Below are 14,625 nucleotides of genomic sequence, written 5' to 3' on the forward strand. Positions count from 1 at the left end.
ACATCCACGACGAGCGGATCGAAATATGGGAATCAGACATGCTGGGCGTCACTATGAGAGAAGGTTGTTTCACCGTCCTCTGACCGAGCCTTCTTTGATGCCCGATCCTCCACAGTCATCATCTCGGTGTCCTGGTCGTAGCGCAGGGTACGAGCGTATCTCTCCCTTGCCTTTCCGCTGTTTCCCGCTAGGTGTGGGCCACCGCTGATGGTGAGCAAAGTGCCAGCTACGGGATCAGGCTGCAGAGGTGGCGAGCGTTGGCGTGCAGGCGCCTGCTCGTTGCCACCTAGAGCTTCTCGTTGGGAAGTTCCCGAGGCCCGCACGTATCTCCTCAAGTGTCCTTGTCTAATAAGGAACTCGATTTCATCTTTCAGCTGGTTGCACTCGTTCGTATCGTGTCCGTAGTCGTTGTGAAAATGACAGAACTTAGTTGTATCTCTTTTTGACATTTCTTTTGGGATGGGAGCGGGTCTTTTGTAAGGCACACTGGAGCTTGTGGCCTGATATACCTCTGCTCGAGACTCGACGAGGGCAGTGTAGTTAGTGACACTTGGTTCATAACGATTGCCCTTAGCGTGCTTGTTCTCGGAGGTCGAGGGTTCATTATGGGGCCTCTTTCCCCCATTCTTGCCATTGCCGTTCCCATTGCCTTTGCCGTTGGCGTTGGGTTTCGTCCCATTGGAGGCTTTGGCGGGATATTCTTTGGGCCCCTTGTTCTTTGCTGGCGACTTGCCTTCGTTGGCAATTGCATCCTCGAGCTTGATGTATCGATCAGCTCGATCTAAAAACTCTTGGGTAGTTTTAACCCCATGTTTCCTGAGGCTATTCCAGAGGGGCGTATGGCGCCTAACTCCTGCAGTTAGGGCCATCATTTTGCCTTCATCGCCCACAGTCTTGGCTCTTGCTGCGGCGCGCATGAAGCGATGAACATACTCCTTCAAGGGTTCCCCTTCCTTCTGGCGTATCTCAACCAGTTGGTTTGCCTCAGTTGGGTGCACATGACCCGCATAGAATTGTCCATAAAATTCCTTTACGAACATCTCCCAAGAAACAATACTTGCAGGAGGGAATTTGAAAAACCACTCCTGTGCAGCATCAGAAAGTGTTGCAGGAAAGATCCTGCACCGAGCGTCTTCGGACACTTTCTGAATGTCCATCTGTATCTCAAACTTGTTGACATGAGATACCGGATCACCATACCCGTCAAAGTTTGGAAGCGTGGGCATCTTAAACTTACTGGGAGTTTCTGCCACAGCTATCCTTTGAGCGAAAGGAGTGGCTCTTCTCCTATCGTACTCGATGTGAGACGTCCTTCCCCCGACCAGCTGTTGCACTGCCTGGTTCAGGGTGTCTATCTGGGCCTGTACGGCTTCAGGAATCGTCGAGGCCTCTGCTGCTGGGGGATGTACTCATCGTGCCATTCCCGGCGGTCATTGAGTACGTCCCTTAAGTCTTCGTCTCTTCGCCGCTACTCGCTTGCTTCGAGCCGATTAAAGACGTTGTTTTGTCTGGGCTGCCCCCCAGCGTTACGTCTCTCTGGTTGGTCTTCCCTAGGTGGTGGGCTTCTACCCCCACCTCTCTCTTCATTTCTCCGACCAACGTTTCCTTTGCCTGAGTCGGCCTCATTGTAATCATGGCCATCTCTGAACCTCGATTGGCTATGGTGGGACCGACTGTCCCCTCGGTTGCCTCCTCGGGCTAGAACTTCCCGAGCGTTAGAGGGTGGCCTACATTGGTCGGTAGGTCTCCATGCATTATCAGGCCGTGGGGGGCCCCAGACCGCAGAGTTTATCTCTGAGTTCCTTCTGTTGCCAGAAGGACGCTGCCCCCTGCTCGGTGGGTTCGGCTCTTCACCCCTATGGCGTCTAGGACTACGGGGTTGCTGCTCGGCCCTATTCTGCCTTGGCTGTGGGGGATTTCCGCGACCAGCCTGAGATGGAGGCTGCATCTTAGGGTACCTTGGCGGGACATCGTCCTGAGGCATTGGTGGCTGCTCGGGCCTTTGAGGGCTTGTCGGCTGGATTGGGGGGCTAGGATTGGGACCCCTTTGGGGTGGCCCATTTGAGGGTTGATCAGGCTGTGAGGCAGGTGCAGCCTGATTCCAAGCCAACTGTAGGGCTGCTTCGAGGGCTGCCATGGCCTCCCTCTGACGACGGTCCATCTCCGTCTGTCTTTCACTTAGCTCTTGGCGCTAACACTCTATCTCTTGCTACTGTCGCTCCATAATCTCCGCAGTACTTTCTTGACTGGCCCTCAGATTAAGCAATTCATCTTGCAATACCCCCAGGGTATTTCTCAGTGTTTCGGAGTCCAGTTCCCCCTCATCAAATTCAAAGTGTGGCTCATTTTCAGCCACGTTTAGGGGAGGAGGAGGTTGAGATGGTGCAGCGCCAACCGCCTGCCCAGTCTTCTTTGTTGTTTTTGCCATTAATACTTCAACAATCTTGAGTTCGTCTCTCAATGAAAACACCAGAATGTTGACCCTCATTTTGGCCAACTAACACGGAGTGGATATTTGATATGACAAAAATTATTGAAGCAGATCTAATGGAAAAATAGTAAATAACACAACGATATTATAGTGGTTCGACCCCAAGAATTGGTAATGACCTACGTCCACTTAAGCTATTATTAATATAGAATCTCAAAGAAGTGATCAAAGAACTAGGGTTCTCCGAGTTTCACAGACCTTAGAGAGGTGAATAATACAATGATAGCTCTAATTCTCTTGCAAAGTATGAACTCAAAATCATCCAAAAAGTCTCATTCCTTGAGCTATTTCTTTTTATTTATAGGCTTAAGGAGTATTACATGAATCAGTTACAGATATTCTTTCCTAATTAATCGGATATTCAGTAAATCATGGGAGACAATCTCGGATATGATCATAACTGCATAAGATTTTCTCTAAATATACGGAGTATACGACCAAGCTGGTCGTATATAAAGTTCAAATGTTACGCCATGGGAATCTCTCTGGTCGATGGTCGAATAGGACTTCCGCCAGGTGTCAGCCACGTGTTGAAAACGCCTGCCACGTCACCCATACCTGCTTTTTGGATAACATGATATATGTCTGGTTGCATTACTTACTTTTGAATGGTACTGACTTATTAGTCAACAACAACAATGGTGTCAGTATTGATTGTGAAGCTGTGACTTATTAGTCAAGTTCGGCAATGGTACTGGGCACTGATAGTATGGTATTGGCTTATGAGTTAAGAACGGTATTAGCGTGTTTAACGCAAGCTGAAAAAATTATATCTAATCGACTTAAGCATTATCAACATAAGCTTGAAATGCTTGGGGTTTAACACAAGCCGAAAAGATTAGATCTAATCGACTTAAGCATTATCAACATAAGCATGAAATGCTTGACCGACCCCAAGTTCGATGAAAACAAAAGCGTTTGTCTAGTCTAAAGGCTAGTTACATAGACTCAAGGCTAAAAGGCTAAGGTGACTGTAACATCTTAGGGTGAGAAGTCCAAGTTCGTGACTTATTAGTTACTTATCTAGTTCAAGTTCGTGACTTATTAATTACTTATCTGTTTCAAGTTCGTGACTCGTTAGTCACATATTCAAAGAACATATTTTCAGATTGACTTGATAGTCATCTATACAAGAGGGCAGTGCCCACAATCACTTATTTGGACTTGCTTTGCATGCAAGAATAGGGCTATTATTGCTAGACATGTTTATTATGATTTAGTGACATGTTATTACCTATTCATATCATATTGAGTTTTCTTGCTGAGCTTCGACTCACGGGTGCTATTGTAGGACATACTTATTGCATGATTTTTATTTATTTTCATGTAATTTACATATTATCATATAAACATGCAAATTCCTAGAACATACTCCTATGAAATTGATACAAATATAGAGTAAAGTAAAAACTTACATTACGCAGCGGATTTGGAACAACTCCATCATTCAATCTCTCTAACCCTTGATTCCTTTATGTAGCAGAGTATTATCAAGAGATTGAACAAGATCAGCAACAGAGTCTTCCTCACCAAGCCTTTGATTAACCTAGAATTAGTGTGGGCTGGTTCTCAACACATGAGAACGAGATCTTGAATAGAAGAAGAAGAGCGAGTGGTCAAGAAAGGTTAGGCTGTCTAGGGTTTCACTTACCAATCAACTGAAGCTCACTTCCTTATAAAAATCCTAGATATCATATTCCTTATTTAAATTTAAATTTATTAAAAATAATAAACAAAAATAAAAGACTCGGGCTGCCATAAATGGACTTGGGCCAAATCTTTTTGTTTTTAATTTAAATCCCAATTGGGCCTAATTTCAAAACTTTTTATTTATTTTTTTAATTAATTAATTAAATCCTTATTCAAATTAACTAATTATAATTTGAAATTTTATTTAATATTATTTATTTATATTGACACAAATTTATCAATTTTAATAAATTTACCCAAATATTCTATTTTATTCTCTAAATCTCATATCTCTGTAAATTTTCCAAAATTGACCTAGTCAATTTTAAAAATCATAATTGATTATTAAATCAATTAATTGAGACATTCTAGATGATTTACTCAAAGGTGATGCAGGGACCATGGATCCATGAAATCAAGCTCCAATAAGTTACCGTGAATTTATTTATGAATAATTTCACTACATTATTAATTCCTCGTGACTCCACTATAGACTCAAAATTGAACTCTTGAATTCATAGAACGTATTTTCAAAACCATAAATATGTTATCCATTGTTATAACCATTACAGTCAGTCAATCATCTATCGATGACTTACTAACGAGATGGGTGCAAATTACCATTTTACCCCTCATCAGTATTTTATCCTTAACTCCCACTAAGTTCCTTATAAATGATATTTTTGTGAACTTAATCACATAAATGAGACTCACTCCGAGCCCGGTAAATAAACCCGTTATGACCAAATCGCTAACTTGTATTCTAAGATCGTCTCATGTCGAATAGATTAAAAATATCCACATAATAATATGACCTCATTCATACTTCACTAACATGCATGAAAATATACAAATATGCCATCAACATGCCAAATTATCAAAATACCCTTATAATGAAAAGTTGACCCACATGCATGTATTTATCATCATATAATAATATAATTCACATAATCATGCATATAATCATTTAATTGTATAATAAATCAAGTATGATTTTCCTGGCTCCCCAATCCAGGTTCTAATCTACACTAGAAAATTTGGGTTGTTACAATTATTGGGTAATAAACATTGGTGGGTTGATCTATCATATGCCTATTTACTTTATAGTTGTTGGAAGCTTAATTACTTGTGAGTAATTAAGGCTTTAGATGAAGTTTTTGTTGATTATTGTAAAAGCCTTGGTATGAATTATATGGTATTCCTCTGTAAACATTATCGGTTTAGTAGATATTTACTTTACTTTTAAAAAAATATATAATTTTTAGTGGTCAATTAGAAACTAATTAACTCTTCAAAATAATTTATGAACTAATTAACCGGTTTATTTATATATATTTATTGCTTTCGCTAGAGACTAACCACTTTCCCAATAAACTATTAAGCTTACAGAAATGGTGAAAATCGAAGTGGACGAGGACGATGACCGGGTTTCGAATCCTCCAAAACCCTCTTCTTCCCAAAAGGACCACGACGAGGGCTTCGAGACCGCCAGCGATGGCGAGTTTGGGGGCAGCGATGACGACGATCACCATACCCAACCGCCTCAAGAAACAGAGGAGCAAAATCACCACTCCCAATCGGATCAACAAGAAGAACAAGTTGTTTCCCGTAATGATGACGATGAGCTCAATCAGGTTTGTCCTCTAGACACGATTCAAAAAAAAAAAAAATTAAGCATTAACGAATTCCAATCGATTTTTGGTGTTTTCTATTGTGTTTTCCCTACTTGTTGAGTAATGGGGGTTTAGGTTTTGTAATTTGTGGTCTATACTGAAATGAAAAGCATCTCTATAGAGGTTATAAATGGATACGAAATACAGGATTTTGAATATGGTCCCAAACATTTTGATGCTTCTTTTATACATTTTTAATGTTTTTCTGTGAATGTACATAAAATTAATGTAATGCCTCTTAGGCTTTGACATCTTTGACATTATTCCGATATCTGTGCATGACTAAATTTAGGGGTACAACATTGTTGCACAACAAGTTGATTGAAATGAAAGATTGTGCATTGTCGATTAACTAAACTAGCTCATAAGATTAATTTATTTTTCTGTTCCAGTGGAATTTTCATAATAGGAATTAAAAGAATTGGGTTCATTGAGCCGTGCTAGACATAAGGGTGTAAGACTTAATACCTTTCTGGGATACTTATGTTTCTGCAGACTTATCTTGGTTGATAGTCACTCTCACTTACCTCTAATGTTGGTCTAAGTTTATGATCGTTTCAAAAGAAAGAGTAAATATCTTTCATTTTATTGTTTCTTTTGTTTCATTATGTTAACCTGGTATCTGATGATACTCTTATAAAAGAGAAGAATTTTGCTATCAATTGCTTAAAGCAACAATTTTGTGATCTATTGAACATTTTTTAAACTATGTTGCTTTCTGAAAATTATCTTATGGTCTTTTCTTACTGTTCAAACCAGAAATCCTTAGCACAAGCAAATGATGTGAAATTGGAAGGCAATCAGCTCTACAGTAACGGGCAATTTGAGGAGGCACTATCAAAATATGAACTTGCTTTACAACTTGCACCAGAGATGACTTCATCTGTGGAAATACGTTCTACATGCCATTCAAATCGTGCAATATGCTATTTGAAGCTGGTTTGTTTTCATGCTTTATTTATTTTTTTCCTAATTCTGTAGATTTTATTTGTTTCCATTCATCAATAATTTTTCGTTTTATATATAATCATTTGTTAGAATAGTTTATAGTAGAATGAAATTGGTTTGTTATAAGCCTTCTGGAACTACATAAGAAAGCAATGCCAGTTTATCAGAAGGTTTAATTTGGATAAAAGCATTAACAGAGGTAAAGCATAACTATGTAGCTTAGAAATAGAATATTGGGTTTTTTTTCTTCTGCCATTCACAATAGTTTTCATCTGCTATTAGAATCTATGGGATGTTAAAACCATCTCTATTTTGGTCTTAGTTCTTTTTTTATAGCAATGATTATCTTGGTCTTAGTTCTGTTCCCTCTTAATATAGATAATTTTTGCTACCTTTTTGTCACTTGATTTAGTTTCTACGTTTTTTGTTTTCTTATGTAATAATGGATATATTATTAATGTATCATAGGGAAAATATGAGGAAACAGTCAAAGAATGCACAAAAGCATTGGAACTAAATCCATCATACATAAAAGCTCTGCTAAGAAGAGGAGAGGCTCACGAGAAGCTTGACCATTTTGAGGAGGCTATTGCTGGTGAGTTTGGATTTGATGCTTTTGTGAAGCTATGCATGGATGTTCTCAATTCTACTTTTAAACTTTATATGTATTGGACTTCAGTGGTATAATATCTTTATTCAGTTAATCTTCTCTCTCTGTAGTAATAGTCCTTTTATATGCTGAAAGGATTTAAAAGTTGTATGAATAGTTTTGTGCTCTGCTGATTTTGCCTTCTCTCATTCTTGTCTTGTCTTAGATATGAAAAAAATCTTGGAGCTGGATCCTTCAAATGACCAAGCCAGGAAATCAATTCGCCGTTTGGAACCACTAGCTGAAGAAAAACGAGAAAAAATGAAAGAGGAGATGATTGGTAATATATTTGAAAACTCTATTTGTTCATCCTATTTTTTAATTTCCTCTACTTTGAAGTGTTTGAATATTTTAGAAGTTTATAGATGAAGTTGGCGTGCATTCTTAAGAAAGACTTTCAAATTCCGTAGGTGAAAGTAAATGGGCATAAAAGCATATTTGATAAACGTATAAAATTTAGGATCGTGTTCACAAATTGAAAGGATATAAACATATAAAGTAGATTAACAATTGTTGCCTTAGTTGCACTTATTTCTTCACAACTTGGCCAACTTTGTTTGGCGGTTGTCTCAAGTTATCATTCTTTACTCTTTATGTACTGTACTTTATATTTGTAACACTGTTTTGCCCGACCCCATAACATGCAACTAGCAACCTAAGTACATGAGAAGATCATAAAAAATGTCTTGAGATGATGTTTAATTTAACGTTTTGCTCCAACTGTACTTAATAAGCGTTAGGTAGACAGTAAGACATGACATCATTTTGTCTCCACAGCTTTCTTCAATAAGATTTTAGATTTCATTTTTCTTGATTTTTTCACAATAGAACTTTTTTTTCTGGATGTTCAATTCATTGGTGCATGTACTGTATATTTATTTCTAATACACCGGTGTGCCTTCTGCTTAAGGTAGCATTTGGTTTGCTGGAATGGAATTAGAATGGGAATGAGAATAGTACTGGAATGGAATAAAATAGCAAGGAAGAATATTACATTGTTTGCTTACACTGTGGAATAGAAATTATTTTGTTTGGTTAGATGTAGAAATAGAATGGAATTAGAATTGCATTGACAAAAATATCCCTAGACTAAGACATTTTACTTTGAAAAAATAAAAGTAGAATAGTGAGATGATAATTTTATTTTAAAATTTAAATTTCTTTAGGAATGGAAAGAGGTTTCCATTTCTAATGAATAATGGAATGGTTTATTCCATTGAAATGGTAAGTCCGTTGTTTAATTGGCAAATCAAATAATGGAATGACCCTGTTCCATCCAACCAAACATGCACTGATTTGTGATGCTATTCCTGGGAAATTCATGCAGCATATTACTTAGTTTGTTGAGTTTAAGCTTTTACTTCCACTGCCTGTTCATGGTTTCCTCTCATTGAACACCTTCTTAGATGGTCATACATACATCTACTACATGTTTATTTGCCATCTATCAAACTCTTATTATGTGAGAACTTCTTTCATGTTCTTAATTGTGACGAAATCAAGTAATAAATTGTTCATTCTGAGCAGGGAAGCTGAAAGAAATGGGCAACTCTTTGTTGGGTCGCTTTGGAATGAGCGTCGACAACTTCAAGGCTGTCAAAGATCCAAACACCGGCTCCTATTCTGTTTCGTTCCAACCTTAGTTATGCTGCTGGTGCGAGACTAGAAGAAGCACTCTATTTTTTATGTGCAGGTAAAAGAAGATATAGGAATTCAGAATTTATGGACATTATTTTTATGACATATGAGTGAACCCTCTATAAAACCAGTATGTAATTTTGTTACTTTCACAAGACTTTAAATTATTGAAAGATTTCACTTGTGTTGTTTGTATGAAGAAAACTTTGTTGGGTTACCCTCCTTTTTCTGAATGAGTGTGGTTTCATTGCTACTCTTGTCAATGCCAATGTTGTTTCATTCAACATTAATTTCAATATATATTCCCATATAAATGTCACAAAGATAATTAGACAATTATTGAACAATTATACCAAATATAGCTATGTTTATGATGGTGGTAAGTAATAGATTATTTTTCTTATCATTAACAAATATATAAAAAAGACATTTTCTCTTCCCTCTTTCTTTGTAGTCTTATGGCTATTAGTCTAAAAACAAATATTGTCACATGAATTATGGTATTGGTTTGATGATGAAATTGTTGAACTTGGTGAGTACTCAACTAAATCCTACAAGTTGTGATAACAACAATGAAGAATCTTCTAATGAAATCCTTTTCGAATTAGGGTGGAAATTGAGTATTTGTTTGATTCTAATAATTGAGAGTGTTCTAACGAATAGGCCATCCATCGAAGCAAGATGATTTATGATGATGATTCAAGTGATAGAATAACAATGAAAAATTATAGTGTAAGTTTTAAAACGCTGTCGTTTCATAGTGTAAATGTGGATGAGAAAGAGGTGGTGGTACACGGTGCTCATAATATATGCCCAATTGTGTCATTATGTGGCTGATTTTTCTTTTAAGAAACCTCTTATGATTAAATCAAATAATGAAGTTTTTTATAAATATATATTTGAATACATCACTAGAAAATAAAAATACGAGATAAATACAATAATTGAAAAATATGAGTATTTATAATCCTGATTTTTTTTCATAATTTAAGGAGTATAATTATACGTGTTAATAATTTTTAAACTTTTATACAGAATGTTTTATGCACCATACAAAAGAGTTTTTTTTTATTATATTTTTATTTTATTGTATGTATTGTATTATTATAACATATAATATTTTTGTTTAAATTTAATTTTTTTTAAAAATATATAAATATATTCATCTTTTTGTTATTTTTATTGTTATATTATGTTAAACTATATATTGTCCATTCAAGTGAAATTCAACGTGCATAGAACGTGTAGCATACTTAGTCATGTAATGAAAATATTTATATAACAGTAAGTCTAAAAAATACTATGTATAAAATTAAAAAAATTAATATATAGTAAAATCTAACATTTAAGATTGAGTTATAACAAAAAAAAATATATAGTAACACTAACACTATCATTGCATGGTGTGAGGGTATGGTATAAAGGTTGTAGTGGGAGATTTTTGATACAGTACGAGATGGATTAAGTACATTATAATATCAAGTCATTTTATATCAAGTATGATAAGATATTATTAAGTTATATCAGATTTAAATATTAATCATAAAAATAAGACACTATACCTTAAACGATCCTAAATCCTAAATCGATCGAGGGTTAAAATTTTGTAATTGCTAGAATGATAATTCTTTCATTAATATTAAGGGGGTGTAATATTAATAATTAATTAAATAATTATTGTATTATTTTATGTAGTTTTCGTTTGTTAACATATTCAAGGTGGAAAACCGACCAAGGCTGCCATTACCCGACCCGACCCGACCCGACTATTGATTGGTAACATGTGCGGTTGAGATATGTTGGGACCACCATAAGTACTGTGCACCAAACAACACTCTAGTAATCTCTGGAATCGTCAAAGCGCCGTCGTGAGTCGTCGTCCCCAGTCCAGTCCAGAACAAGAAGAGAGAGAGAGAGAGAGAGATGGGGGGAGCTCAAGCGCTGAAGTACATACCTCGAATCAAGTTTCCTCAGAGACATCCAAAACCATCTGGTGAGCTATTTCATTCAACTTCTTAGCTCAATCCATTTTCTTCTTTTTTTTCTTGACATCCAAAACCATCTGGTGATCAAATTTCTTGCTTTGACTGTTGTTGTAGTTGTTTTATCTATTCGAAATGATCAATTCTCTTGATAATACACTATATACTGTTAATTCGAATTAGCATATTCGAGGGTCGATTATTCTTTTTCTCTATTTGAATAATTTACGGTTGAGAATGAAAATTGGTCAAAATTAGGTCTTTTAACGAACCCAAATCCTTAACGTGGTCAAAGAGTTGCGAAGTGATTCGTTTGCATTGAGAATGTAAGAAGAAATTTGAGTTGTTCTTGGTTGTAGTATAGTAGAATCGAAGTGAGGGTCACTCTAAGAAATTCTGTTTATAAAAAGGGTCAGTGCCAAAAGTCTAAGATTTTTCAGCTCATTTTTTTAATGGCTGAAGTGCCCAACTCATATTTGGTGGAGAATTTTTAGGTTTAATTTATAAATTACCCAACTCTTATAAGGTCTGGTTTCGATTCATCACTGAACCTCCCTATTAATTTGTTAGAGCTTTCTGCCTCCCATAAATTTTGACATTAGCAGAAAGATAAGTATAAAAACAATAAGAAATCTCATCAGCCATACATAACGGATTGAGGTGGTATATTCATATCATAAGATATGAGTAATAAGACCATGGCCTTAAGATTATTTATGGATGGAACAATGTAGTTACAAACAAAAGCATTGGATTATTGTTAACATTTCAGTATTGAGATTCTGACTGCTAAGGATAGATATTTTGTGTCATCCTGTAGTATCGAGTCGAGGATACAAAATTTGTGTCGTCGTGCCTTCTATAGCATGATATGGATGTGGAAACTTTTTGTTGATTTGTTTATACATCATCAATTGGTTTTTGTTTTAGATTTTATATTTCTTGTGCCCAGATCAACATTGAGATCTATTTTTTTTTCCTCCCATTTAGAGAGATTGTTAAGTTTTAACACACATGTCCAACCTTTCAGGTTCTGCATCTGAGACTCAAGCACCAGCTAAAACGGCTGCTCTCACTTTTTTCTCAAGTTCTAAGGCTTCTACAAGTTTGGGAGGGAAAGCTTCACTTCAACCCAAACGAACACCAGTGACCAATGAGGAGATTGAGGCTGTTCTGGTATGTGAAACTTGCTTGCATATTTTCAAAATTTTCCATTTGGTATTTGAATCCTCTTGTTGTTTGGCAATGAATTTGTCCTTGGTACAGCCTCCTTATTGTGATCTAACTAATGAAAGAAAAATATTATGTAAAAATATAAATAAAATAATTGGGAAACAAACGTTATTGCTGATACTGATACATATTACTTCATGCTCATGAAATGCTATTGTAAGCTCATTACTTCCGCTGATGAAGTAATTAAACAAATGTTTTCCTTTTATTTTTTTAACATATGCAATTTTTTTTCTTCTTCTTCTTCCTATAATCCTATTTTCATCCATATTCAATTGTTACTTTGTAGATAAATGGGAAGAATATCAATCGTGGTTCAGGGGATCAGACTATTATAAATTGATTTTTCTCATATCTAACATATTCACCAGATGCTTTTTTTGGGGGGTTGATTTTACATCCGGCTTTATAAAACCTCTTAATTTTTAACAAAAACCATTAGATGCTCCATGAGCTGCTTTTTAATCAACTAGTATTATTGTGCTTTAGAAGTTGATATGAGCTTAAACTTGGAAATGAAATCACTCGTTCTATGTTTGCTACTTAGTCTCCTTTACTATGTGCAATTCATTTACTCATTTTTTAACTTTCTTTTGGCAGTTAGGTGGCTGCATCTGATGTCACGATGGAGCTTCAAGGGTGCGATGTATTTTATTGAGTATTAATAACCATTTCACAGGATATCAAAGTTGTTCTGTTGTAACAATTGATAATTGAAATTTATGATACACCTTAAAGAAAGATGTGATTTTGCATTCCATTTTAAAACCATGATACTCATGTATCTATTGAGATAATATAATCGAGAGTTTGCTTGCACTGTTTATTTTAGTTTATTTTCATATAATAATTCTTCACATTCAGTACAAAAATTTACATACATGTGATTGAACTTAAACAAGAATTACTCTGAATCCTTTTGGAGCAGAGGTTCAAGGATACAAGACTTGGGATTTTTCCCCGGAGGGCCCTTGTCTCTGCGCTGGAGCTCTTCCAGGCGAAAAGTAATCAACCGGTCCCAGTTTCCTCCCTCAAAAAGAACTCCAGCTTTTCCATCAGTGATCCTCTGAACAATGCCACAGTACATGTAGTAAGGACTATTTTGGTTGCTCACAATGGCGATCATGCCGGGGAGTAACATCGGCATATCAGGTGCTTTCGACTTCTTTAAGCTTGTAGCTTGTGGTTTATTTTCAACTGAAGGTTTTGCCGGAGGTGGGTTTTTCTCAATGAAGAGCTTTAAGCCCTTTTCACCTCCAGGAAATCCTCCAGTTAGCCCCATCAACTCCTTGTCAAAACCTTCTTCAGGGACTACTACCGCTTCTTCGGTCCCCGAAATCGCAAGGCTCTCTGGTTTTTCTTCCTCCTTGTCATCTGTTAGTGGTGTTATCTCTTCAACATTCTTTTTCAGCTCTTTTAGTATACCCTCTTCTCCATTGCAGAGTCCTCTGCCTCCCAGAATTTCTGAGAGGTTGAATTTGGCACATGGTCGTAGGGTGTTTGGTGATTGGGGTTTGTAAGTGGTGAAACCAAGCTTGGTGGGACGACTAGATAGGAAGTTTCGGCCATGGAAGTAGGGCTTAAAGATTGGGAGAGACATGTTAGAGGAAGCCATATGGTTTATCAGTGGCCACTAGGCCAATGGTGGTGAGTTAGGAAAGAGAAAAAGCCTTGCCCTTTGTCTCTTTCTTTTGGGCTAATTAATACTGGCCACGCAAGTGTATGGTTGGATCAATCTTATCTGTGTGCACCAATTGTTTTCTTTCAGGATCACGATGATACACTATTTCTGTCCTTTTCCTTCCACTGTTTTCTGTTGTCAAACTTATTTTACTCGATCAAAGGAAGGTCTAATTCACCAGTCACCTTGTAAATAAAGAGTAATGATATGTGCAACCTAAATATACATACAAATATGTATCAGTTTAAGCTTATTCAATCATATTTATTAAAATTGAAATTTATTGTTTTAAAAAGCAGTAACACGTTACTGTGTGTAAAGTTTGGGTGCATATATCATTACTTATAAATTAAAAAGTCACGATGAAAGAGTTGAGCCTAGTTTTTGTATGTCAAAAAGTTGTATGATTCATAACTCAAAAGAAAAGGCTTAATAAAATTTGTTAGTAGACATAGGCATCTTTTCGTGCCAAACTACTATAGCCTTAGACTACTCCCAACTAGAGCTGTAAATACGAGCGGGGCTTTCTAGCACAGCACGAAACGGGCATGAGTCCGGGAGGCACGAGCATGACACGGCACAAAAAAATATGGACTTGGGCCAAGCACGATACGAATTAGAAATTGGCATGGCACGGCATG

At 36.6% G+C, this 14,625-nt stretch overlaps 3 protein-coding genes across 3 annotated transcripts; 2 read left to right on the plus strand and 1 right to left on the minus strand.

The window, feature by feature from the left end:
* Positions 1-5,526: 5,526 nt before the first annotated feature.
* Positions 5,527-9,341, plus strand: LOC133778602 (uncharacterized). Its single transcript, XM_062218583.1, has 5 exons — positions 5,527-5,814; positions 6,613-6,792; positions 7,270-7,396; positions 7,617-7,730; positions 8,978-9,341. Exons 1-5 carry the CDS (start codon positions 5,572-5,574, stop codon positions 9,091-9,093), a joined length of 780 nt encoding a protein of 259 aa, XP_062074567.1. The 5' UTR covers positions 5,527-5,571; the 3' UTR covers positions 9,094-9,341.
* Positions 9,342-10,906: 1,565 nt separating this feature from the next.
* On the plus strand, positions 10,907-13,129 carry LOC133778604 (uncharacterized). Its single transcript, XM_062218585.1, has 3 exons — positions 10,907-11,081; positions 12,101-12,246; positions 12,904-13,129. Exons 1-3 carry the CDS (start codon positions 11,012-11,014, stop codon positions 12,919-12,921), a joined length of 234 nt encoding a protein of 77 aa, XP_062074569.1. The 5' UTR covers positions 10,907-11,011; the 3' UTR covers positions 12,922-13,129.
* LOC133778603 (NAD(P)H-quinone oxidoreductase subunit S, chloroplastic) lies at positions 13,100-13,966 on the minus strand. Its single transcript, XM_062218584.1, has one exon. It carries the CDS (start codon positions 13,916-13,918, stop codon positions 13,208-13,210), a length of 711 nt encoding a protein of 236 aa, XP_062074568.1. The 5' UTR covers positions 13,919-13,966; the 3' UTR covers positions 13,100-13,207.
* Positions 13,967-14,625: the final 659 nt, after the last annotated feature.

This window comes from Humulus lupulus, chromosome 5 (assembly GCF_963169125.1).
Source record: "Humulus lupulus chromosome 5, drHumLupu1.1, whole genome shotgun sequence".
In the NCBI taxonomy this organism is placed as follows: Eukaryota; Viridiplantae; Streptophyta; class Magnoliopsida; order Rosales; family Cannabaceae; genus Humulus; species Humulus lupulus.